The sequence below is a fragment of the Balaenoptera musculus genome, chromosome 10 (assembly GCF_009873245.2).
Source record: "Balaenoptera musculus isolate JJ_BM4_2016_0621 chromosome 10, mBalMus1.pri.v3, whole genome shotgun sequence".
Taxonomy (NCBI): Eukaryota; Metazoa; Chordata; class Mammalia; order Artiodactyla; family Balaenopteridae; genus Balaenoptera; species Balaenoptera musculus.
In genome coordinates, this window is record NC_045794.1 from 88,950,105 (window position 1) to 88,977,222 (window position 27,118).

Consider the following 27,118-nt stretch of genomic DNA (forward strand, 5'->3'; position numbering starts at 1 on the left):
GCTAAAAGATAACGGACTAGGATTTGGTCTAAAGGACAGGTCGGTATACTGCATGTTTGACCATGAATGTGGATTTTTTTTTAGTGTAAACAACTTTTCAAGTTAGAGTAAGCTACAAATGCATTTCTGTAACCATAACTGCCTCGTTTGCTGCTGTACTGACAAAGCTCTTCTTAAATTAATGGCCACGAAGCACACATGGCCACTCAACTCTGCTAAGCTTTCTTATATACCTTCATGTTTGTTTACTTTCCTACTCCTCAAAATGACTATTTCATACCTCCTCTTTCCATCTCTCCCCTCCTCCCATTCTAAATCTCTCTTTAAAAAGAGGCAACCAGACAGCAAGACTCCTGCCTCTCACAACGCACACTCTATCGACCTGCCTGCATCTGTTCCCATGCTCTGTGGACCAGGACTGGTATCTCTGCTCTTATCCTTAGTCCACCTTCACTTCCTCAAGGATATTAACCCTGAAGATTAATTTTCCGTCTCATCCATCTCTCTCTCCTTGGGTCATACCCATCGGCATATAAACATGTTCCACTATTTCCTTTCTTTAAAGAAAAATTAATCTCAATCTCCATTTTTCTGCTTCCTTTTGCAGCAAAACTTCTTGAAAAACTATATAGTCCCTGACTTCCTCATCTCTCTCTTTTTTAAAATTTATTTATTTATTTATTTTGGCTGTGTTGGGTCTTTGTTGATATGTACGGGCTTTCTCTGGTTGCAGCGAGCGGGGGCTACTCTTCGTTGCAGTGCGCAGGTTTCATTGTGGCTTCTCTGCTTGCAGAGCGTGGGCTCTAGGCATGCGGGCTTCAGTTGCGACGTATTGGCTCAGTAGTTGTGGCTTGTAGGCTGTAGAGCACAGGCTCAGTAGTTGTGGCACACGGGCTTAGTTCCTCCGCAGCATGTGGGATCTTCCCGGACCAGGGCTCTGACCCATGTCTCCTGCATTGGCAGGCGGATTCTTAACCACTGCACCACCAGGGAAGCCCTCATCTCCTATTCTTTCAACCCACTCCAGCTGCCTTCGTACTTTTCTCATTCCACCAGAATTACTCTTTTTAAAAAAATTATTTATTTTTGGCTGCATTGGGTCTTTGTTGCTGTGCGTGGGCTTTATCTAGTTGCGGTGAGCGGGGGCTACTCTTTTGTTGCAGTACATGGGCTTCTCATTGCGGTGGCTTCTTTTGTTGCAGAGCATGGGCTGTAGGTGCGTGGGCTCCAGTAGTTGTGGCTCATGAGCTCATGGCAGGCTCAGTAGTTGTGGCACATGGGCTTAGTTGCTCCACAGCATGTGGGATCTTCCTGGACCAGGGCTCAAACCTGTGTCCCCTGCATTGGCAGGCGGATTCTTAACCAGTGCACCACCAGGGAATCCCCCAGAATCACTCTTGATAGGGCCAACCAATGATTTCCCTTTAGTCAGATCCACTAGTCACTTCTCCTTATCTTAGTTTACCTCCCCATCGTATTCAATATTATTGAAAATGCCCTCTTTTCTTGGCAGACTTACTCTGGTCAATCCTTTCTAGGTTTGGTCAGCCACTACTCCAAATCTATCCTCTTTCTGGCAGTCTCACCCAGAGCTGTAGCTTTAAATACCATAGATATGCAGATGATCCCTGATTATCTGTATCTCCAGTCCTGATTTCTCACTACTCCAGACTTCACCATTTTTCTATTTGAAATCTCTGCTCTGATTCTTGTAGGCATCTCAAAATTGACATCTAACATAGAACTACCAAGGTGACCATATAATGTATAATGTATTCCAAACTGAGATAACTTTTGAGGGTGAAAGCACTGCTGATAATTTCGTCAGGACAGCAAGCATAAACTAAAATCTGCCAAAGGGTTTCCCATCACATTTAGAATGAGATCCTGTTCCTTAGGTGGACCTGTGATGCTCATCTTGTGTCACTCTTCCCATCACTTAACTCTGCCCCGACTATACTGGCTGCCATGCTTTCTCTTGAACAGACATTTCTGTGTGACTTTGAGTAAGTGACTTACCCTCTCTGTGCCTGAATGTCCTCATCTGTTAGAACAATAAACAGTGGTACTCAGCTCTTAAGAGTTGTAAAGCACAACGTGCCCAGCACTTAGTAGGTGCTGCACAGAGATACCTTTCGCTTTCCTAAGGAACTGAACAGATTGGGAGAGTGAGGATTACCTGCATTTGCTGAATGAAGGAATAGAGTGAAGACGTGGCCTGCGTTTTTCATTTTTTTCATGACTTAAGGCCATAGCGCAGATGTTTGAGTGTCAAGAGTCAATTGTTTGTGTATTTGTTACAGAGTTCAAACTCCACAGCTGAAAGTGAGCCAGTCTTTATTTGCATAATATTTATCTTGGAACAAAGTTTAGAAATATAAACTTGAAACCTAACTAAAATCAGTACCAACCATCACACACTTTACCTTTCATATTTTACAGTCAGACCTGGATTTTCAGAAAGTTTATACAAATAAGATCATTTCAAATTTAAGGAATTTTACAGAGATGTTTTCATAAAAATCCCTAAATTTGTAGTTGGTACTCTTTTAGCATATCAGGTAGGGGTGACTTTTCTTATGCCAACTCATAAGCAATCCTTTTTCTGTTCACAAGGTTTGAACAGAAGAGAGATCTTAGTAAATCTGGGCTCTGGCATGTGGCAGCTGGATGGCTCTCTTAAGCTTGTTTCCTCATCTGTAAAAAGGGGAAGGTAATAAATGCATATAAAAGTGTTTCATGAGATAAAACAGTCAATTTTAAATAAACTGACCACACAAATAAGCTCTAATTATTCCTTTTGATGGGCAATACTTGGTTCTCAAAGATATTCCCTTATTCCAACCTGGAGATGAAATCAACTTTCTCCACAAAAATGTATTAGAAGTTTGCTATGTTTCACTAAACACTAAGCTGCAGAATTCACACCATAGTAGAGTGATGTTTCAGAGCTGGTGGTGAGAAAGAAGCCTGGGTCTGCATCCCAAGTGAAATGTGCTATATGAGTAAAAATGTATCCATACTTCGAATGGAGTGCACTCGTCAGTTTCTTAGAAATTACTCACTTGTAAAATATCACACTGATAGACCATTTAATATTTTGAAATAGCTCAAGGTCAAAATTACAAACTTTATTTAAAATAAATGCAATTTATATTTTTAAGTACAGCAATTGAGTGAGAGATTTTCTACTTAGAGGTCATTTAAACACAACTCAGAAGCTAAGTAGGTTCTTAAAATTACTGGTGCCCACAATATGCCTGAATCACTTAAGTTTTTGCTACTCGGTTTTACTCGGCACTGATAGAAAGAAGCAACATCAGTCAGCAAGTTACTCTTCAACATTTAATGGTGCCACAGGATTAAATAATGGCCTTCCTTTTTTGGCCTGAATTTTACCAAAGTTAGCCTCAAACTCTTTTTTTGTTCCATTTAGATTTGCTAGATATCCATCCTTTATTCTATAGCCTAAGGAATTCAGTTTCCTTACCCTGTACTGTACTATTTGTGGCATTAATTCAAGAACCTTTGGCGTCTCTCTTATCTGAGCTATGGAAATTCCTTCTTTCAATAATCCCTGAATTCTCTCTTCCAAAACTGGAACAGAATAATATAAAAGGGCAGGACATTTCAAAACTAATTGCTTCAGGTCATGATCAGTACATTTAAAAGCATTTTTAGAGAAGGACATACTGTTCTGTATACTTCTTGGGCAAAGCTGAAACAGAAATCCTTTGAGTTTGGAGAGAAGTTGGAGAATTTCAAAGTTTGTAAAACCCTGCTCCTGGAGAAATTCTAGTGTTTCCTTTATAGATGCAGAAGAATTTAACAAAATAAATGGGTTTTGGCTTAATAATTTTAGTAGCCAAACTTTCATGTTGACCTCAGAGCCACCTAAATTTAGATAACTCTCTTGAAGAACCTTTATCATTTGCTTATTCTTCTCAACAGGAGTGTGAAAAATATTAGACGCAGTTGTCAAAAATCTACTAATGACCACATTTTTGAGTCCCAACTCTTGAAAGAATTGAACATTCAGCTTCTGGTTTTCCTGGTCTTTAACAGTAAAGAAAGATTCTGGAAACTGTTCTATTAACTTAACTAACTCTTTCTCGTTCTTGCAAACTGACTGCCAGAGTTCTCTCTGGGTGTTAACAGCAGGTGGACTGCAGATAATTGCTTCTGGGTAGTGTTCCAAGATCCTGGCTACAGCAGTCTCATCGGCACCTACCTGTTGTAAAATATTTGCAATTTCTTCAACATAGGTTTCATCCTCCAGAAGTACCCATCCTTTTAATCTTTGAATTTTCCTGATGTCAACTGACAATTTATAGAGCTTTTCTACTGTCTTTTTATTTTCTCTATTTGACTGATTATCAGTTGTATAGGTGAAGGATGCTAGAAAAGGTGTGTATTTTGGAGCTGATAGCATCTTTCTGAAAGAACAGAGCCTGCAGGGCTGGGATCTCATCAGCAACTTCCACAACATGCCTGCAATCCACTGGCTAACTCCCACCATCCTGAGACTCAGAAGGTACTCATCATACCTATATGAAAGAAAATACAGGTTTTTAACATAAAGGGTATTGACTTTTAGAATACAAACACAAATTTGAGCTGTAAGTAGTAAGCATGGAAATAAAATGGACTTAAATTAGACAACTCATGTGGAGTATATTAAATAGAGCCTCTTAAATAATTGATGAAGTAACTAATACACTGCTTCACATCTTAAACTTCATAAATACATTGTCTGTTTGAGCTTTGCAACAACCTCGTGCAGTAGTTAGCTCCATTTTACAGACCAGTAGCAAAACCACAAGGAGTTCAAAGATTCACAAACCTCAAATGTTATTTTGACACACATTCCCTTTCAACTCTGATACGTTAAGGTTTAGGACACATACACTATTTACACACACCCATTTTTTTGTTTTATCATTTTACATTTTCAAGCTGATGTTTAGCTGAAGCAAATACTTTTTAAGGAGGGGTGTCAACTCTAATTTTATATTTTAGAGTAAATATTTTTTTGCTAAATAACTTATCAAAATAAGTCAGTGAATTTGTTTTCTCTAAAATGAATGAATAAATGTATGCTTTTTTATGAGAATTATGTGAAAAACTTTTTTATAAATCTAGAATTAAAATAAGTCTCAGCCAGGTAAAATGAGGAATGCCATGTGACTGCCCTAGTGAAGCCACAGAAAATCATGTTAGCTGTGGAATGGTGACCATGGCTTATTTCACTTAGCATAATGTCTTCAAGCTTCATACATTGTGTAGCATGTGTCAGGACAAATCGGTTAATTTTAATTGGTCAAAGGATTAGGGAAGTTTCCCTTTCCTTTAGGATTCCTACTGCTTTTATGCATCAGATGAGAAGATAAAAATTCACCCCTATTTCCTTCTATATTTTTGTTTGAATTTTATTTATTTTTCAGTCCCTGTTTTTTTTTTTTAATTAATTAATTAATTTATTTATTTTTGGCTGTGTTGGGTCTTCGTTTTTGTGCGAGGGCTTTCTCTAGTTGCGGCAAGCGGGGGCCACTCTTCATCACGGTGCGCAGGCCTTTCACTGTCGCGGCCTCTCTTGTTGCGGAGCACAGGCTCCAGACACGCAGGCTCAGTAGTTGTGGCTCACGGGCGTAGTTGCTCTGTGGCATGTGGGATCTTCCCAGACCAGTGCTCAAACCCGTGTCCCCTGCATTGGCAGGCAGATTCTCAACCACTGTGCCACCAGGGAAGCCCCGTTTTTTTTTTTTTTAACATCTTTATTAGAGTATAATTGCTTTACAATGGTGTGTTAGTTTCTGCTGTATAACAAAGTGAATCAGCTATACCTATACATACATCCCCGTATCTCCTCCCTCTGGCATCTCCCTCCCACCCTCCCTATCCCACCCCTCTAGGTGGACAGAAAGCACCAGGCTGATCTCCCTGTGCTATGCAGCTGCTTCCCACTAGCTAGCTATTTTACATTTGGTAGTGTGTATATGTGACAGTTTTACTTCTTCCTTTCCGATTTGGATTCCTTTTACTTCTTTTTCTTCTCTGACTGCTGTGCCTAAAACTTCCAAAACTATGTTGAATAATAGTGGTAAGAGTGGGCAACCCTGTCTTGTTCCTGATATTAGTGGAAATGGTTTCAGTTTTTCACCATTGAGAATGATGTTGGCTGTGGGTTTGTCATAAATGGCCTTTATTATGTTGAGGTAAGTTCCCTATATGCGTACTTTCTGGAGGGTTTTTATCAAAAAATGGGTGTTGAATTTTGTCGAAAACTTCTTCTGCATCTATTGAGATGCTCATATGGCTTTTCTCCTTCAATTTGTTAATATGATTTATCACATTGACTGATTTGCATATATTGAAGAATCGTTGCATTCCTGGGATAAACCCCACTTGATCATGGTGTATGATCCTTTTAATGTGCTGTTGGATTCTGTTTGCTGGTACTTTGTTGAGGACTTTTGCATCTACGTTCATCAGTGATATTGGCCTGTAGTTTTCTTTTTTTGTGACATCTTTGTCTGGTTTTGGTATCAGGGTGATGGTGGCCTCGTAGAATGAGTTTGGGAGTGTTCCTCCCTCTGCTGTATTTTGGAAGAGTTGGAGAAGGATAGGTGTCAGCTCTTCTCTAAATGTTTGATAGAATTTGCCTGTGAAGCCATCTGGTCCCAGGCTTTTGTCTGCTGGAAGATTTTAAATCACAGTTTCAATTTCAGTGCTTGTGATAGGTCTGTTTATATTTTCTATTTCTTCCTGGTTCAGTCTCGGGAGGCTGTGCTTTTCTAAGAATGTGTCCATTTCTTCCAGGTTGTCCATTTTATTGGCATATAGTTGCTTGTAGTAATCTCTCATGATCCTTTGTATTTCTGCATTGTCAGTTGTTACTTCTCCTTTTTCATTTCTAATTCTGTTGATTTGAGTCTTCTCCCTTTTTTTCTTGATGAGTCTGGCTAATGGTTTATCAATTTTGTTTATCTTCTCAAAGAACCAGCTTTTAGTTTTACTGATCTTTGCTATCGTTTCCTTCATTTCTTTTTCATTTATTTCTGATCTGATCTTTAGGATTTCTTTCCTTCTGCTAACTTTGGGGGTTTTTTTGTTCTTCTTTCTCTAATTGCTTTAGGTGTAAGGTTAGGTTGTTTATTTGAGATGTTTCTTGTTTCTTTCTCTATTTTTGGCTGCTTTGGGTCTTCGTTGCTGCGTGCGGGCTTTTTCTAGTGTGGCAGGTGGAGGCTACTCTTCATTGTGGTGCACGGGCTTCTCATTGCGGTGGCTTCTCTGGTCATGAAGCATGGACTCCAGGCGCGCGGGATTCAGTAGTTTTAGCTTGCGGGCTCTAGAGCACAGGCTTAGTAGTTGTGGCGCACAGGCTTAGTTGCTCCACAGCATGTGGGGTCTTCCCAAACCAGGGCTCAAACCTGTGTCCCCTGGATTGGCAGGCGGATTCTTAACCTCTGCGCCACCAGGGAAGTCCCATTTCTTGTTTCTTGAGGTAGGATTGTATTGCTATAAACTTCCCTCTTAGAACTGCTTTTGCTGCGTCCCACAGGTTTTGGGTCATCGTGTTTTCATTGTCATTTATTTCTAGGTATTTTTTGATGTCCTCTTTGATTTCTTCAGTGATCTCTTCATTATTTAGTAGTATATTATTTAGCCTCCCATGTGTTTGTATCTTTTACAGATTTTTTCCTGTAATTGATATCTAGTCTCAGCGTTGTGGTCGGAAATGATACTTAATACGATTTCAATTTTCTTAAATTTACCAATGCTTGATTTGTGACCCAAGATAGGATCTATCCTGGAGAATGTTCCATGAGCACTTGAGATTTAATCCGCTGCTCCTGAGGCTGCTGGGAGAGATTTCCCTTTCTCTTCTTTGTTCGCACAGCTCCTGGGGTTCAGCTTTGGATTTGGCCCCACCTCTGCGTGTAGGTCACCTGAGGGCGTCTGTTCTTCACTCAGGACGGGGTTAAAGGAGCAGCTGATTAGGGGGCTCTGGCTCACTCAGGCTGGGGGGGAGGGAGGGGTATGGAACGTGGGGCGAGCCTGCAGCGGCAGAGGCCGGTGTGACACTGCAACAGCCTGATGCGCGCCGTGTGTTCTCCCAGGGAAGTTGTCCCTGGATCATGGGACCCTGGCAGTGGTGGGCTGCACAGGCTCCCAGGAAGGGAGGTGTGGATAGTGACCTGTGCTTGCACACAGGCTTCTTGGTGGCTGCAGCAGCAGCCTTAGCGTCTCATGCCCGTCTCTGGGGTCCGCGCTGATAGCCACAGCTCACACCTGTCTCTGGAGCTCATTTAGGTGGTGCTCTGAATCCCCTCTCTTCACGCACCCCAAAACAATGGTCTCTTGCCTCTTAGGCAGTTCCAGACTTTTTCCCGGACTCCCCGCCAGCTAGCTGTGGCACACTAGCCCCCTTCAGGCTGTGTTCACGCAGCCAACCCCAGTCCTCTCCCTGGGATCTGAACTCCAAAGCTCGAGCCTCAGCTCCCAGACCCCGCCCGGCCCGGCGGGTGAGCGGACAAGCCTCTCAGGCTGGTGAGAGTCGGCACCGATCCTCTGTGCGGGAATCTCTCCGCTTTGCCCTCTGCACGCCTATTGCTGCGCTCTCCTCTGTGGCTCCGAAGCTCCCCCCGTGCCCAACCCCATCTCCACCAGTGAAGGGGCTTCCTAGTGTGTGGAAACTTTTCCTCCTTCACAGCTCCCTCCCCGAGGTGCAGGTCCCGTCCCTGTTCTTTTGTCTCTGTTTTTCCTTTTTTCTTTTGCCCTACCCAGGTACGTGGGGAGTTTCTTGCCTTTTGGGAAGTCTGAGGTCTTCTGCCAGCATTCAGTAGGTGTTCTGTAGGAGTTGTTCCACATGTAGATGTAGTTTTGATGTATGTGTGGGGAGGAAAGTGATCTCCACGTCTTACTCCTCTGCCACGTTGAAGGCTCCTGACCTTTGTTTGAATTTTAAAAGCTAGCTCCTTTAATTCATTTGAAATTTCTGATTGTGAGCTAAGAATGTAAATAGATTTTATCAATAGCTTAGCTATCTCTAAGCACCATGTTTGAACAATCCTTTCCTTCCCCATGATTTGTGATGCCTCCTTTGTTATACTGTATTAAATGTAGTTTCTGTTTCTAGCTAGCCTCCGTCCTCACTCCCCTACTATTTTTGCAATTCCCTGAATGAGCCAGGTGGCTAATTTCCGGCCTCTGCTGCATACTTGGCTGCCTCTGCCAGAGCATCCTAAAACAATCTCTGGTCAACTCACTCTTTCACATCCCCCAACAACTATGTCAAATCTTCTCAACTCAGACCTCCAGCTTCCCCTGACACCCATTCTCTCCTTCACTCTCAACCAATATCCTTGCCTCTAACTTGTACAAAGAAAGGAGTGCAATTCATCACACCAAACATAAACCTTCTGCTATCTCCCCTTCCCTACAATGACATCTTTCATCATCCAGGGTAATTCCTGCTCCTGTGCTGATCCCAGCCTCTCTGGCCTGAAGTGTCTAGAGCCCTTCTTTCTCATGTATTCACTCCTTCAGCTGCATCCTCCTCTCTGAGGTTCCCTCCCTTCACCTCAGTGGCTCTTTCTCTCTCTGCCCCTCCAACTAAAATCCCATTTTTCTCTTCCCCTCAGGTTAATTCTTGCAGCTCCTTCTTTCTTTCCATTTCCTCTCTTCCTATTTATATAGCTTCCCATAAAGACAACTTCCATGTGATTAAAGCCAATGAGTAGTTTTAGTTCCTCCCTCTTTTGACACCAGCAGTTTTCAGCACAGGTGACCACCTTCCCTGTGAAATACTCAAACCTGACTTCCAAAACCTCCCACTCCCCAGGTTCTCCTCCTTCCTTCCTACACTCCTGACTGTCCTTTAGTTGTCTCCTCTGCAGGCTCATCTTAAAGGCTTGGTTCTAGGCCCTCTCCTCTTCTTACCTTAGAGTTTCTCCCCAGAGATCCTGTCCTCATCCGGGGCTTCTTAATCCACTCGGGCTTCTTTCCAGCTTCTTCTCAAAATGTGATCTTGTCACCTCCCTGCAATAAACTTTTCGATGGCACTTTAGGATAAAGACATAAAGTAAAAAAGCCTTACCATGGCCTGCAAGGCCTCTTTGTCTTAGGCTTTGTCACCACCCAAATCTCCTGTCCCCCTCTGCCTACACCAGCTGCACCAGCTTCCTTTCTGCCCCTGGTGCTTTACCTGTTCCCATCACAGGGTCTCTGAAGACTGAGGGTTACTCCCCATGCCTGCAATGCTCCTAACTCCTAGGTCTAAGTGTCACTTTCTCAGGGAAAGTTCCCTGCCCTTCATGAATAGATGAGGCTTCCTGTCCCCCAACAGGCTCTCTTATCACCATGGACTGTTCCTATGTGCCACTTGTCACAGCTGCAGCTGTTCATGTGTGGTTTCTGTCTCACCCTCCATGAGGGCAGAGACGGTTTACTGCCATGTTCCAATGAATTGCTTCTCTACGTTTCACCTGGCTGGCACTGCTGACTCTAGGAGGCATTCCTGGGCAGGTGACTTTCATGTGTGCTCTTCCACAGCACCCTGCTCTTGACCCTACTGTGGCACTTATACTCCTGTAAGTTCCTCATTCATTCAACCAGTTTTTTGGTTTTTGTTTGTTTGGCTCATTCTGTGTGTCAGGCATTATGCTAGACACTAGCTTTTCTGCTAAAATGTTTCTTCATACCTTTGAATCACAGACCCACCAGAGAACATGGTGTGAGCCACACTCCCTCTCTTTCCCAAAAAAGGACCCATACTCACATTTTGCAAAAGACTTTAGCAGGATTCATGGGCACCCTTTAGTCTAACTATGAACAACCTGCACCAGATTGCAAGCACCTGGAAAGCAGGGTCTGCGTGCTCTTCTACTTTATCCCCTGTACCCAGCAAAGAACTTGGTCCACAGAAACAAAATCAGTATCTGTCAACTGAAACTCGATGACAAACCAAGTTCACTACAACTTAATGTAGTGGGTAAAGCTGTGGGCTGCCTGGGCTTAATTCCTGGTCATTAGTTGTGCTGTGACTTGAGGAAGTCACTTCACCTCTCTGTGCCTCAGTTTAAGCACCAGGAAAATGGCATCACTAGGTGTTCGTGAAGATTACATCCTGGGTAATTGTGAAGGTTAAATTAATTAATACCGTAAATCACAAAGCATTCAGAAACTCATTAAACCATCACAGCAACCCATTTTAAAGATGAGTTAACAGATGCACGTAAAGTAGCCCAAGGTTGGTCAGCTAATAAAGGGCAGACCTTGGATTCAAACCCAACAGCTTAGCTGAGTCCTGCTCTTAGCCCCAAGCTCTGCACATAGCAATGATCCAGGTAAATGTTTTCTAAATCACAACGTGGTTTATTTTCTGATACTTCATGTTTCTTAAGCGTTTTTGAGGAGTGAAACCCATTTCTGTAATATGCACAGTTTTCATAACACGGTCCCCTCGACGAACACCAGTAATTCAGTTAACTTCTACTTTTATAACATGTACGACCTGCTGACAGTTTCAAATTAACCCCAATGTTTGTAAGAAAGGAAAAACGAGAGCCCAAGGCAGAGGATATTGGGGAGCGATCGAAAGCCGCACATCATGTGGGGCCTGTGCTTATCCAGAGAAACTTCCGACCGGCGGCGCCCCAGCGTCCACCCAGCGCCCGAGCCAGCCAGGCGGAGCTGAGCAGCTGGCGGGAAGTCTGGCTTCACGGTGGGCAGCTCCCGACTCCAGCCTCTCGGCCGCAGTGCGGCCAGAGACGATCACCCCCAGGGGCGCAGGACCGGGGCGACTCACCTGTTGGCGTCCACTCTGCACAAGGCGCGAGTTCAGGGTCTCTGGCTCCGTCCTCCTTCCCTCCCCAGGCCGAGGCTCCCCGCGGCCTGGCGTCCTCCCGAGGCCTGGGAACAGGGGCCAGGGTCCCAAGCCGCCCACCAATTCCCCTCAGCAGCTCCGGCCCGCGGAACCCACAGACACGCCCTAGAGCCCCCAACGCAGCCAATCAGGGCGCGGGGCGCAGGCTACGTGACCCTCCTGACGCAGCGCGGCGGGGCGGGGCCGGGCGGAGCGGAGGGGAGCTGCGGAGTTGGGCCAGCGTGCGGGTCAGCTGTGCGGGGAACAGCGCCTCTGGCCGGCAACTGTTGCCTCCGGCATTTTCTCACCCTTTCCCTCCCAGTATTTTAGAGAACTTGGAGTTTCAGTCCTTTTGTCCCTTGGGGAGTGTCACTAGCCTGGGAGAAAAAAAGGGTAGAAATAACTCAAACCGCTATATCTTTACGCTGTAGCCATTCAGAATTCCCAAAATTAGTCGATAGGTAAAGAACTAAGTTACAAAAGAAACGTAGTTTAAAAAATCCCGAAATTTCTCTAGTAGATATCTAGCTTTCCTTCCCCCTCTACCCGCCCCCCCCCATCCAGCAGTCAGCTACAGTGTCTGATGCGTCTTTAACAGCCTCCCTCCTGCCTCTTTCACCCAAATACTCACCTTTCCTGATAAACTGCTAGGTGCTTTACATTCTAATTATTACCTGTGATGCCAACCTCATAGACCAACAAATTTCTCCTTAAAGCCAGGCTCAATGTCTGTCCCATTTATTCTCATATTTATCCATACACATATTTATGGCATGCCTGTTAAGTGTCAAGCATGTGAAGCTGCAATGACAAAACAGCGTTGCACAAGACAAGGGGGAATAAAGTACATTCCCTATCCTGATGAGGTTTACATTCTAGTGGAGGACAAAGACATTAACAACCAATGACATGATGAATCGCAACTAGAGTTAAATGTTTCCAAGGACAGGGTGCCCTGACTGGCCTAGCTGTCCTATGCTGGGTGTGGAGTTGGGGGTCAGGAAAGCTGTGATTTTCCCAGCCTATAGGCCCCTCACTTTGCGTATTTCATAGTATACTGTGCACAGTTCTAACACAGCCTTAACATGCAGCACTGTAATTCTTCAAGATGGCCCTCTCTCCTTGTGGAGTGAACTCCTTGTGGATACTGATGAATTAATTTTCCTATGAACAGTGCTTGGCATATGATAGGGACTCAGGAAATGCTAACCAAATCTTTGAGTCTAGACTTATTACCCAGTTTATGCTCAATGGCTTTGTTTAGAGGGACTGACTAGTTGCACTTTAATTCCACAGAGTAGCAGCAAGAATCCTGGCTCCTTGTCTCTAGGTCAACTTTGATCTCCAGGATATTCTAGAATTAACTGGGTGGCTAATGTATGTGAGGTAGGGGAGTGTTTGTCCAGTAACCCTTCTCCCTCTGAGTTACCCGTATACAAAAGCCCCATTATTCATGGCTTTACCGCACTCTTCTTCCTGAAATACAAGGATCTGGGGTCCAGACTAACCAAAGTGTGTCACCTGCATCTAGGAAAAGGGAATTAAAGTAGGACACAGAAAAGAGAAGGACGTTAAGGAATGTAAACTAGGGCCGTTAAGGAATGTAAACTAGGGCCTTAGAACTGCATGCTGCAGTCACTGGTCAGGAGGGAGGGAGCAGAGATGTGCATTAAGGTGCTAGCAGCTTGTATCAGGGCTCCACATAACTGTATGAGGAATGACAATACATATAACCCTGTGCATTGTAATCACACTTGAAATTGACCAACTTAGCTATGCCAGTTGTCTTAAATAAATGCTACCCAAAGTTTTTTCCATCCTAAATGTTTAGAGTTCATTTCTAGAACCATACAATCAGAAAAACACTTGGATGGAGAAACGGGTTCAAAGAACCTAGTATTAGGCATATTACCTACAAGAAAATTACAAACATATGTTTGAAATTGTGGGAAGATCCTGAAGTTTCTAGTATGTAAGAGATGGTTAAAAGTAATATTGCTATCAGTCTTTTATATCCCAAATTTACTGTTTTAAGTGAATGTGAAAAACTTAAAAACGTAGTTCCCTCAATTCAGTTTTTCCAAGTTGCTAAGCACAGTTTTTGGTAATAAGAGTTCAAGAAGTATCTGCTGAATGAACAAAATGTCTTAAAATCCCTCAACCACCTGCTGTAGGGTTTTTAGAACACTAACCCTTCCAGTTAGGGGGACAGCACTGTATTCAAACATAGTGCATTTGCTCAGCTGGAGCACATTGATTGATACCTCTCTTTCCCTTTTGGTGATTTTTTTGTTTTAGTCACAATTTAGACCAAACTGAAAAAAGCGTTCCCCACCCCACCCCCCCAAACATATTAAAATCCTTCTACATTTAAAAGTAAAATATCAGTGCCTATGTTGAAATAGTGTTCTTTTACTAAAATACTGATTTATTCATATTAAAACTGCATCTTTTATTCCCCAAATGGTGATGGTAAATTCCAAGTCAATGAATTTCTCAATTCTGTATAGTACAATCAGGTCCAAAGAGCAGGAAGTAAAGTACAGGTGTGAAAAACAAAATATTACTCCTTATTAACAGTGATGAAAGAAGATAAGGCAGTTTTTTCTTTCTCAGTAATGAATTTATTGATCAGTATTAATTAATTATCCAGGATACTTTCTAAAATGTGTCTCATCTAAAAATAAAAATGATTGTTTCTGGATTTCTGACTCAAATTTATCTTGAGTTACCTTTAAATACAATTACCACACTGAACATCTTATCACTAATAAAGATGGGAAAACAAAAACCAATGGTTATAATTCCAAATGGTAAGAACTGGCCTACTGGAGAACAGTAAAGGGATAATAATAATGATAACAATAATGGCAGCTAACCAGAGCTGCAGCAGGCAGTTATGTAGACTATGCACTGCACATTTCAGAGAGCTACACAGAACGGCAATCCTGTAGCGAATATTTACTGAGCATCCTACCACATGCCAGGCGCTGTTACGAGCATTTCATATGTACTATGAAGCAGATACTACTCTCATCCTCACTTTTTATAGAAGAGAAAAAAGAAGGCACAAAAGGTTAATAATTGCCCAAGATCTCAAAGCTAATGAGTGACAGAGCCAGGCATTTGACTCCAGGGCCCACACTCTTAACTGCTACCCCATACTGACTAACTCAGAGTTATAAGCCCAATTACTTGAAAAAAATTTATTTGGTTTTAAATCTTTCTTACAGATAACTTTATTTTTAAAAGTACGAAGTATTTGGAAGATAGTATTCTTACTTGGAATAATTTTGAAAAGTATTTTACTAAATATATATTAGCTGTTTCTTCATTCAGAATGGTGACATGTAGTTTACAGAATCTGTTTCTAATTTGTGATCACATCTCACATACCAGTGCTCTCCCCCTTACCTAAAACAAACAAAAAATTTTTTAAAAAGGAAAAAAAAAAAAAAAAGCAACCACCAAGTACACAGGATTCCATATATGCATATACTTTAATAACAAAGTCACTTTAGCTGTAACTGAACAAAGAAAGGGAGACAAGAAGAACTTAACACATGATACCATGATATCCACAACTTTGGGTGAAAACAGGCATACATGAAGCTTTAAAATATATATTGTCTATGTTAATGGAGGCTATAACTACCAATTTTGATTACACGTTTTCTGAAACATTATTGTCAAAGAGTTCAAAGTTAGACCAAATAATGATGTCAAGAAAAATTCTGTCTTAAAATTTTAACAGTCTTTTAAGAAAGTCTAAAATCCTATATTCTCACATTGACTCTCAAAACTTTGATTTTTATATCAGAATATCAGTTTGCCACTTTAATTTTTACCATACATGAAAGATTATCAAAAATATATTGATGGGTCTATACTAATTGTGACTATTTATATTTACATTAAGCAAATTCTTTTACCAAGTTCTTTATATACAAATTACCATTTGTCCTATGTCAAATTCATTAAAAAGTTAAAAACTACAGAAATGTTATTAGAAATAATGCATTTCAATATGTAACTGTTTTCCATTAATGAAGAACATTTTAAAATAATTTAACTGAAAAAGTATTGAACTGCCCACCAATTTCTGCTGCAACGGTATTCCTTCTGAATGTTTTCTGTGATTTAAGGGAAAAAAAAAACCTGGGTAAAGCTTGATTGCAAGGAATGACAAAAATCTGATGAGTGTTTACTGATCTTCAAGAAATTTACAGACTAATTATATTGGCATTAAAAAATAGCAATGATTTTAAAAATGTAAACAGTTCAAGATAACTGAAGAAACAAGTCTTTAAAAACTGGCAAATGCACTATATGAATACTTTTCATATAAATTTAAATCACAAAATGGTATCCCATAACCAGTTGAACTGAATACAGGCATGGCTTTCTGACACTTCTAAAAAGGGCCAACATTTAAAAAAAACTTAAACTATTCCCAAACTGGAAATAATTTAGATTTTAGAAGTATCACAATAGTTAAAAGAAATTTATAAACACAAGAGAAGATTTGCGGAAAATTTCATAAAGGGATTATATTAATATCACTAAAATAAAAAAGTCACTTTGTTTTAGACTCCTGGTCACACAGGAAAGAAATGAAAAGGATGGCTTTTTCCGAGGAAAAACCTGAGCATGACATCATAAGCTTTTCAAATTTGAAGATCATCAGTTCAGACGACCATAAAACTGAGTACAGCACTTTGTCCAGGACAGATACATTTCTCTTGTCTAAGAATTAACTGATTTTGTAACAATCACTGAAAAATTTATGCCTCAGATTCTCTGGTTTGAAAATAGAGATTAGCTCCATTTTGGAAATTATATTAATTTATGTTGATTATACACTCTGCTAAAGCAAGAAATAAAGCTCTAAAATATTTACCTAATTAGTGCTCTGTCTCTGGACTTTAGGACCGATACTCTGTGTGTCCTCTTCCTGACTAGGACGTTTCCCACTGCTGAGACCAGTGCACGTGGAGCTTCTTCCTACACATTTTTAAAAAATGTATGTTTAAGATAAGAAAGGTGAGAAGAAGAGTATGCTCAAATGCTACATTCTTACCTTGCTTTAATAGGTGAGTTTGCTGACTATCTCCATGAGCATAATGTAAAATACCACTCCCTGGAGTGCAACCTGTTAGTATTTTAAACATAGTAAAATTACTTAAAATAAATTTCAAGTTGTATGTATTACGATTACAAATCTAATTTTTACTATTTGTATTGTGCATTTTAGGATTAATCCACAACCCTTCATATGAACCAAAAATCATACCCAAATCAGGAAAACTTAACTTGTTCTTAAATTTAGGGTCATAGAAATGTTGATTGTTCAAAGGCAAAATCACTGATAATCATTTTCTAAAAAACACTTCTTTACTGGATGACAATTAGACACTTGATCATGAAGTCAAAACATAGGGCATCAGTGAGATATACATCCTTCCTTCACCTCCTCCTCCCTCAGCACCTATCTAAAACATATGTCCTTGGAGATACAGTAAGGGAATAAGGGCCTGCCAGATGAGAGTTAAACAATGGAGCAGTTACCTAGCCTGTGCAATTGCATCAATTCTCCTAAAAAGAAAAAAATGTTATAGGAGAATGGGTTAGCACAGAAAAGTAGATTCTAGAGAAAACATTATGGAAAAATATGAGGATCCTACCCCTAGGAGTGGTTGCATGATGGCCCGAACAAGACAATCTACTTATTTTTAGTGTAACTTCATACTTATCACATTTCTCTGGATAAAGAATTCAGCTTTTCGGGTACTCAAAATTGGGAAAGTGAATGCCCTGATCAAGGTTGAGGACTTCTGGAAAGGAATATTTCCACCATTAGCTAATAAACTAATGTTCCCTGTTGATATTTTAATTCATATGATTTTAAAATTTCTAGTCTGTCATTCACAGAATGGTCACCACTAATTATAGCAAACGTTCAGGCTTTAGACTTGTAAGGCTGAAGGTCAGACTCTGGACTGTGGCAAATTCACCGCTGAATGGTGCTGCTACTGGTCTTACTATCATCAGGGCTTCCCCTAATAGTGATACTTGTCATCATGCATCTTTGCACAACTCTACTGAAAACTTCACAGAATAATGTGAAGGTACTTAATTCCAATGAATTGTACATTTAAAATGGTTAAAATGCTAAATTTTATGTTGTGCATATTTTACAATTAAAAAAACTTCAACAAATACATTTTTCAATTATTGTATTTATTTGATTTTTATTGTTATTTTCTATTTCTCTGAATTTTCTAAACTGTCTATAGTGAATAATTTTTTAAAGCAGTTTTGAGGAATAATTTATATACCATAAAATTCAACTGTTTTAAGGGTACAATTCAATAATTTTTAGTTAATTTACAGAGTTGTGTAATCACCAGCATAATCCAGTCTTAGAACATTTTCATCACCTCCAAAAGATCTCTCATGTCCATTTGCTTTCATTCTCCATTCCCACCTATAAGCCTAAGGTAGGCACTAATCTACTCTCTCTTTTAAAAACATGACTTTTCTCACTAGTTCATATAAGTGGAACCATGCAGCATGTGGTCTTTTGTGTCTGGCTTCTTTAACTTAACATAGTATTTTTGAGATTTATCCATGTTGTAGCATATATCAGCGTTTTGTTCCTTTTTATGAATTAATATTCCATTGTATGGATATACTCCATTTTGACTATCATGAATAAATCTATTATAAACATTCACATATAAGTCTCTGTGTAGACATATATTTTCACTTCTTTTGGATAGATACTTAGGAATGGAATTTCTGGGTTGTATGTTAAATTTATGTTTAGCTTTTAAGAAACTGCCAAACTGCTTCCCAAAATGGCTTCACTGTTTTACACCCTACCTCTCAGCAATGTATGAGGGTTCCAGTTTCTTCACATCCTTCACACACTTGTTACTGTCTTTTTTATTTCAACCACTCTAGTGGTTATAGGGTGACCAACTCATCCCAGTTTGGGACTCTTCAAGTGTTAGCATGGAAAGTCCTGTGTCCCAGGAAACTCCTCAATGCCAGGCAATCAGTGATAACTGGTCACCCTAAGTGGGTGTGAAGTCCTATCTCTTAGTAGCTTTAATTTGCATTTCCCCAATGACTAATAATGCTGAACAGGTATTTTATAATAGAAAAAATTTTAGTAGTCTGCTTTATTATAAGAACAAAAATACCTCAAGACATCTATGTATGTTAGTTTATTCCTTTCCTGAGCACAAAAAGTCTACAAAAATGAGAGGACGAAAATGCAGTTTCTGTTGCAGAGATAAAGAATTTTTGCACAGTCATTAAAAAACTTAAATCATAAATAACCTTGCCCTTTGAAATGCCTTTAAGACATTGCAAATAAAAGCCTACGAATAGGGTAAGTATGGGGCATTAAGGGATATGCTTCCGAAGTATAAGTCCTTTCTAGCATTTTTTAAAAACTTTTTATTTATTTTTTGGCTGCGTTGGGTCTTCATTGCTGTGCACAGGCTTTCTCTAGTTGTGGTGAGCGGGGGTTACTCTTTGCTGCGGTGTGTGGGCTCCTCGTTGCGGTGGCTTCTCTTGTTGTGGAGCGCTGGCTCTAGGTGTGCCGGCTTCTGTAGTTGCAGCACGTGGGCTCAGTAGTTGCAGCATGCGGGCTCTAGGGCACGCAGGCTTCAGTAGTTGTGGCGTGCGGGCTTGGCTGCTCTGTGGTATGTGGGATCTTCCTGGACCAGGGATTGAACCCATGTCCCCTGCATTGGCAGACAGATTCTTAACCACTGTGCCACCAGGGAAGTCCCCATGTAAGTCCTTTCAAATGGAACAGAAACCTGAGGGGAGAAATTCTTAACAGCATAGTATCCTAAGGATCTTGCCATAAGCACTCCCATTTTCAGGTCTACAATGCTCTCTCCTTCATCTGCCTACTTAAATGCTACCCACCCCACCATCTTCTTTTCTTTTTTTAAAAATTTTTTATTGATTTATTTTTGTCTGCGTTGGGTCTTTGTTGCTGTGTGCGGGCTTTCTCTAGCTGTGGCAAGTGGGGGCTACTCTTCGTTGTGGTCCATGGGCTTCTCATTGCGGTGGCTTCTCTTGTTGAGGAGCACGGGCTCTAGGCACATGGGCTTCTGTAGTTGTGGCACACGGGCTCAGTAGTTGTGGCTCGCGGGCTCCAGAGCACAGGCTCAGTAGTTGTGGCGCACCAGCTTAGTTGCTCCACAGCATGTGGGATCTTCCCTGACCAGGGCTTGAACCCATGTTCCCTGCATTGGCAGGCAGATTCTTAACCACTGTGCCACCAGGGAAGTCCCCCACCATATTCTAAGAAAAGTTTCCTAGTTCCTTCAACTCCCTTTTTTCTATTGCATGAGGAGGCAGCATCTTACAATTTATCACTTTTTTCAGTTGTTTTTTCTTCCCCCTTCCACACCCCCATTTAGACTCTAAGCTCTATGTAGCTTTTATGTCTTCTATGTCTTTTGAAGGCCTCAAAGCACCTAGCTACAAAGTATGTTATAGGCAAATATTTACATGATTAGACTACTTTCAAGATTTATTAATCCTATCACAAAACATCATGTTTATAAATTTGTGAAGCAAAATTATTCCAATTTAACTTGCTAACATGATTAGTTTTGCAGATAAATACAGATTTGACTGGACTAAGAAACAGTATGTACCATCATTGTCCATTAGCTAGGTAACTGGAGTCTGTTGCTTTCCACCCTCTGCCACCTGCCTGTTATCTTAGTGCTTCACAGAACTTCTGTCCCTCAAACTCATGTGTGGGCAAAAGAGGCAGTCTGTGAACTGCATAAGAAATCTGATAGAACTTTTGAAATGCTACCTTGTTAAAGTTTACTTCAAATTGTAGGAGACTCTGAGAAAGAACATTTTTGAAGTACACTGCCATCATTAGCAACAATTTGAATGCAGGTGAAACACATTCCAGTAATAAAATATTTTGTCTATGAACACTACATTTGGCATTACATTTGCAGGGGAGACCCAGTGATACAGGAAAGAGTATGAACTTCAGGACTAGTTAGACTTGGATCTGAATCTTAGCTCAACTGCTTACTAACTGTGGGATCTTGGTTAAGTTACCTAACTCTTCTAGGCTAATTTTCCCAATCATAAAATGAGAAGCCTACTACCACCTCTCAAGGTTATTGTGAGTATGTGGCCAAAATACCCTCATACTGAGGCACAAAGTAGGCAGTCAAGATATGAGTGCTTTCGTTCCTTTCTCCTTAAGCTAACTGTTGATGCTCTCAAAAGCATGCAAAATATTTCTGAATTCAGAAAGGTGCAATTTGTTAAAGGTGTTATTCTTAATATCAAATTTTGAATAGCTGACTTCTTTTTTTTTTTTTAAATAAGCATTCCTCTAATGCAGCCTTGGTTTTTTTTTTCCTTTTAGTAACCATGCAGAATTATTTATTTTACTACCTATAACTGAAATACCAAAAAAACCTTATTTCCAAACCACAAAATGATGTTTTAGAATTTAGAATATGGATGTTTTTATCCCCTTACACGACCAAACAGAAAGTAATAAGTCCAGCCATTCAGCCTTGTTTTTAATCAAATTAATTAGCTTCATGCTATTTTTGGTTAGAACTTTTGAAAATTGATATGATTCAAATTTCCAATACATATTGACTTCTTGACACATATTAAGAATATATGTGGCAACTAACTATATATATCACAAAGAAAACGATTATAGACCGGCTTTGTAAGAAAAAACTCATGCGCAAAAGGACTAGAGGCCCTATGCATGTGTGTGATAAATCTTTTGGCTACGTTCACAGGGCCTCTGACCTTCTTAACTAATTACCTTATAGCTGACATATACTTAAAGGGAGTAAAAAATAATGACCCTTCTGAAAATATAACATTTCAGTTTCATTTTATCCTTAAAAATTGCTAACCTCATTCAGTTTGCAAGAAGATCTTTACCTTGACCCAAATTCCACTATGTATAATGATGTTTCTATCTCTAAAATGTCACTAATGGAGTGAGGGTATGTGTGTATGTATATGTGCACCTATGCATGTGTACAAGGAACCTATTACACAGTTTAAAGATAGATTTTAAAAAACATATTATAGTGAGGTACAATAAACAATATATTTATTATTAATCTCTTTATGTTACTAAGAGCAGAAATTTCCTTTTCACTTACTTCCACTGCTGCTACAACCTGGGATATTTTCTCCAGGAGAATACCCCATGAGGCCTCCATTCCCATTAGGATTAGATGGCACTGATGCAAGAAGACCTAAAGGGAAAAAATTTCCTATTAAGTTATGATCAAGATCAAGTTCAAGGATGGGTACATAAACAGCTGCCAAAGAAACAAATCAAAGGCATTTACTGACATACCTAGTCCTCTATATCGTGAAAGCTGCTGATAGATCTGTTTCATCCTCTCAATATTCAAACGGCTCGCCTCAGCATGGTTCACCATTGGTTTAGGATAATTAACTCCTATCAAACATTTGGCTACCTTTTGAATACCTTCTGGTGCATTCCAGGGATCATAGATATATTTTGCAGGGAAGCCTCTTAGGACAGGCAAATAACGTCTTTTGGGAGAAGGAAGAAAAATTATTAATAAAATGAACTATAAGCAAATTATAACAAACTATTTATTAGCTATGAATGACCAAAATCAAATCAATACCATTTAAATGATTTGTTACCCTTCTCCTCATCTCTGCTGCCCATCATGAGTGGGGAATACCTTAAGCGTTGCTTAAACATGAAAAGTTCTTCCTAGATTAGCTATTCCAAACTGAATAATAATCCTTCTTGATTTACCTGATATAGTCTCCATTGGGATCTGTTCTCCTACCAAAACCAACAGGGCAATAGCAGTGAAAAAACTGTTGGAAAAAGGAACTACAAGACAGCCACATCCAACTTCCAGCATTTATGCTCCAATCTGCATCAAGCAATAATTCTTCAAATACCTTCGGAAGTAACAGTAATCAATTAGTTTGCACACACATAATTCTCAAAGCAAGAATTTTTCTAGGTCTCTGCAAATCAAAAGTCAAGGCAAGAAAATCTAGCACAGAACTGTAAAATTAAACATTCCAAAGTTAGCTTCCTTGTCTGTGTTCTATTCTATAATGAGTTATTTCAGGGAAAGAAACATATTAGTAATATATAGATTTCTGAATAGAATTTACTGTTCTAATCTTTGCAGTGTTATTGGAAGAGGGGAGAATAAAAGTTATTAATGTCACCAATTTAAAAGGATAAGATGGGATATGAGAAGATTAAAAAAATGGAAAAAAAAGCAGTAAACACTTTCAAGAATGCAAAAATGCTACCAAATAAACCACCAACAAAAACTTAGAAGCTTAGTACATTGGCCTACATAATGGGAGCAATCAAATACAAATGACCTTTAAAAATTCATTAGTATTATACAGTTTAAATTTGGGATTCCTTGATCCAAAAGGGAAATAGAATTAAAATAAATTATTTTTTATAAATTCATTGTGTGCTGTACATCTACCTCATGCACAACTTTGTACTAGGAAATACAGGAGATGTAAAACAACATAGGATCAGAAATGGTCTTTGGATAGGGGAAATTTATGATATAGGCAGGAAGGTAAAACATATTTAAGTCCTATTATATATAACCACAAGATGTCACAAAATGTTGTATGCTTCACATTACATAATATAATTATGACTAAAAAGCTATGGTGTTGAAGTGAGATGAAATGATTTATAGCTTAAGATTTATAAAACAAATTTGCTATTTCTAAGAACTCAGATGAATCCTTTATGTGACAGAAATGATCACCTATAAATATATATCGACCCAATAAGTCTGGAGTATTAAATCTTATAGCTCCCTTGATGGCTAGGCTGATTTAGCCATTGAAATGACTTCAGGTTAACTGAACCAGTTTTCACCAGTTCTCCTATCTGATTATGCCATTCTGCTCCCCAAAAGTGTGTCTGTATGATAAGAATTAAATGCTTTTCTATTGAAAAAATTAGACTATAAATGAATCTACATAGTAGACAATTTTTAGGAACTGTTTTATAAAGGTATAGAGTTCTTCAAAATAAGGCCATACTACATTAGTTGGAAGAACACTTACCTTCATTCCTTCTTCCCAACTAATCCACAGGTCACCTCGTGTCAGGAAGCAAGCAACTGCATGTCTGGCTAAATGATGGATCCAACCCTCCTGACGAAGCTGTGTCATGATGGCATCAATCCATGGAAAGCCTGTCCGTCCTTCTGCCCATTTCGCTAAAGCCTCAGGATTCTTATCCCAAGGAATCTGAACACAGATGGGATTTCCTTCCATTTTGTCAAAGCGTGGATTATTTGTTGCTGCTGTATAGAAAAATTCACGCCATAACAGTTGCCCATAAAGGGAAAGGGGAGGGGAACTGTTCTTTTTTACCTAAGATTAAAAGGCAAAGAAGTATTATCAGCAATTTTAAAAAAAAGCATTTTGAAAAATAAGCTCCAGTTCCAGATAATACCTTTTTGTAGAGATCTGTCAGTTTGAAGTAAAATAGTCGACATGACAAACAACCAAATCGGAGATAAGGACTGAGTCCAGTAGGGCTAGCGAGCAGGGAATTCGCATTCATTCGAGGTCTTTCAAAGTTTGCTACCCAAGCCTGAAAACACACAGAGAAAATTATGCTAACTAATTGCCTTTTCCATTTTAAAAGATTGTTTAAAGTTGAGATTTTTTAAAAAGTTACATAGTGTCTGGAAAATATCATTTTTCTAGCCACAAATGACAGATTTTAATAAAAAACAAGAAAGATAAAAGTGATCATTCTTTTGTTTTAGCCATCCTCATGCAGTAAATTCCTAACACAAGGCTGAGAGCACCTTCAATCTGTCTCTCTGACACTGAGAAAAATATGAAACAGAAGAACTCTATCCTAGCTTCAAAGTTATAGTCATCAGATACCAGCTTACAAAGAAAGAATAGAAGGGGTAGTATTGATCGTAGCTAAAGAGGAAATAATCAGAAGAGGAGGAAGAAGGGTACTTAAATGAAGAGATAGTTGTTAATTTTCAAACAATTAGGTTTGTGCTATTTTAACTATTTCTCTCAATCCTTCATTTTCAACAGTCTATTTTTTTGTTTTTAAAAAAGAGTGAAATTATTTTTAAAATGCCAGTTTGACAATATAAACATCATCTGTATTATCATACTTTTCTTTCCAAATGCCTTTCCAAACGTGTAAGTGCTTCAGTTTCTCCGCCTGGCCACACTGCAGAAGATAAGCCATCTGTATCAAAACCTAAAAAGAAAAGAAAAGAAAAGAAAAGAAAACAAATTTGACAGTAGCGTAAAAATGAAATGACAGCCCGGGATAGGTCCTCAAAAATAGATGATATATAACATGGTCTCTGTTCTTTAAGATGTACATCTTAAGGTGATAACAGATAGACCACATATTTATAGAACACATAAATAATGCACAGATTTATCACTTCTTAGTTTAAGAGTTTCTTTTCTTTTTTCTCCTTTCTTTTCCTTTTAGCGCAAAATACTTTACATGTCAAATTAGAAGTGGGATTTTTCTGAATGGTTTATTAACTCTTAAGCTCCACATGTATTACCGTTTACACCTACCTAGTTCTTCCAGTGAAGGGACTCCATATTTCTCATCATGGTCATCAGACAGAGGAGTTGTGCACTTTTCTATCACTTCTGAAGTAATTGTCTCTACTGGTATCTCTAGTGGTTCCATTTTGCTGATGAGAGTCTGGAATCTTTTATAAGTAAGAGGTGGTTGTCCACCATTTAGTTCTATGATCCTATTACAAAAGTTAGTAAAATGCTGTTAGTATTAAAAAAAGGACAATATATTTTGATTGATAAACTCAAAAGGCTTAAAATCAGAAAATTAAATGAATCACTTAAGACTTCTAGGAGAATGTTAGCTTCTTACAGGACCAAGAAACTTGTTAAAATAATTAACAAATCTAAAAATCATTCTCTTCATTTTATAGACATCTGCTAGGTATCAAAAATATACCGTGTGCAAATATCAAAACTTTTAAGACAAAGGGAATTAAGCACCTATGAGTGGAAAAAACAAGTGGCTAAATAAGCCTAAAGGCAAAAACAAAAAAATAATATATATGGAAATATAAAAACATACCACAACACAGCTCAAAGAATCTCTTAATCATCAATAAAAACTAAACCAGGCCAATGTTATACCAAGGAGCAATCAGTAAGTCTCATTAATTAGGATTCTATACTACTGTAGTGATAATCACTTGCTATTTAATATCGTCCTCATGTTTTTGTTAAATGTCAGCATACGTATCTTATGTATATATTTTATATTTAATTCTGATCACTAATTTCTCAAGTAATACTAAAAGGAAAGATAAGCCTTACCAATGGTAGTCTGAATTAGACACAATTTGGAAATACCAATTATTCTTTTTCACTATGGCCATTTGCTTATTAGCGTTTAGCCTTAATAAAAAATTATTGGTAAAATCCAACTCCATCGTTTTATGCATCAGCAACTCAAGCCTCAAGAGAATTTAATAAACTAGTCAAGGTCACATAACTAATAAATAGCAAACCAAGGATTTCTTAATCCAAATATAGTACAGTTTTCATTATATCACATATAATTATGTATCAATTGTACATACAGAAAGTAACCACCATAAAAACTATGCTCTCTGCTTTTAGTAATTTTGCTTTGGTGTAATACTTTGAGTTTATACATAGGGTCATAATGAAATTTGTCCACTATAATGATACTACAATGATACTACTGGGGACACTGCTAATTACATAACAGAGGCAAAACAAAAATCTTAGAAAAAATGCTTTCTATATGTTACATTTTTATATGACGGATTATATATAGTAAATACTCACACTCAAATCTAACAAACATTCCAATTTTATGCACAACACTGAGTTTCCCACTTAAAGCAATTGCTCTTATCTTGTTTTGCCTCCTTGCTATCAGCTCTCTAAAATTAAGAAATCTGGTAAACTAGAAGGCAAGTTTATTATCGAAGGATATATGACTTCTGGCTTAATATCAAGTAAGACCCTTGACTAAATCAAACCACAATTTTTTGATACACTTGGAATAAAATTAACTAGCTGTCATGTTACTTACAGAATTAGCTTTATTAACTTGACAAAATGTGAAAATAAAAAAGTAAAATAATTTAAAAGGTACGTAAATTGTGA

General features: G+C 39.1%; 2 protein-coding genes across 6 annotated transcripts in view; both read right to left on the reverse strand.

Moving 5' to 3' along the window:
• Positions 1 to 2,820: 2,820 nt before the first annotated feature.
• On the reverse strand, positions 2,821 to 12,320 carry MTERF2 (mitochondrial transcription termination factor 2). Of its 2 annotated transcripts, none has more exons than XM_036867622.1 (3): positions 11,810 to 12,320; positions 9,943 to 10,051; positions 2,821 to 4,547 (listed from the first exon to the last, which is right to left on the reverse strand). In XM_036867622.1, exon 3 carries the CDS (start codon positions 4,517 to 4,519, stop codon positions 3,332 to 3,334), a length of 1,188 nt encoding a protein of 395 aa, XP_036723517.1. In that variant the 5' UTR covers positions 4,520 to 4,547; positions 9,943 to 10,051; positions 11,810 to 12,320; the 3' UTR covers positions 2,821 to 3,331. The 2 variants fall into 2 exon arrangements, with proteins under 2 accessions (XP_036723517.1, XP_036723516.1); XM_036867621.1 differs by having other exon boundaries at positions 9,943 to 10,064.
• Positions 12,321 to 15,347: 3,027 nt separating this feature from the next.
• CRY1 (cryptochrome circadian regulator 1) overlaps positions 15,348 to 27,118 on the reverse strand; it is a 96,129-nt gene continuing 84,358 nt past the window's right edge. For 3 of the 4 annotated variants that reach the window (XM_036866795.1, XM_036866797.1, XM_036866798.1), the window contains exons 4-13: positions 25,520 to 25,704; positions 25,096 to 25,184; positions 24,405 to 24,545; positions 24,011 to 24,322; positions 22,704 to 22,855; positions 22,266 to 22,468; positions 22,066 to 22,161; positions 16,947 to 17,018; positions 16,767 to 16,870; positions 15,348 to 15,999 (exon numbers count right to left, since the gene is read on the reverse strand). In XM_036866795.1, coding sequence (XP_036722690.1) covers positions 16,767 to 16,870; positions 16,947 to 17,018; positions 22,066 to 22,161; positions 22,266 to 22,468; positions 22,704 to 22,855; positions 24,011 to 24,322; positions 24,405 to 24,545; positions 25,096 to 25,184; positions 25,520 to 25,704 — 1,354 coding nt within the window. In that variant the 3' untranslated portion in view covers positions 15,348 to 15,999. The remainder of the gene's footprint in view (positions 16,000 to 16,766; positions 16,871 to 16,946; positions 17,019 to 22,065; positions 22,162 to 22,265; positions 22,469 to 22,703; positions 22,856 to 24,010; positions 24,323 to 24,404; positions 24,546 to 25,095; positions 25,185 to 25,519; positions 25,705 to 27,118) is intronic. The other variant, XM_036866796.1, reaches the window with a different exon arrangement.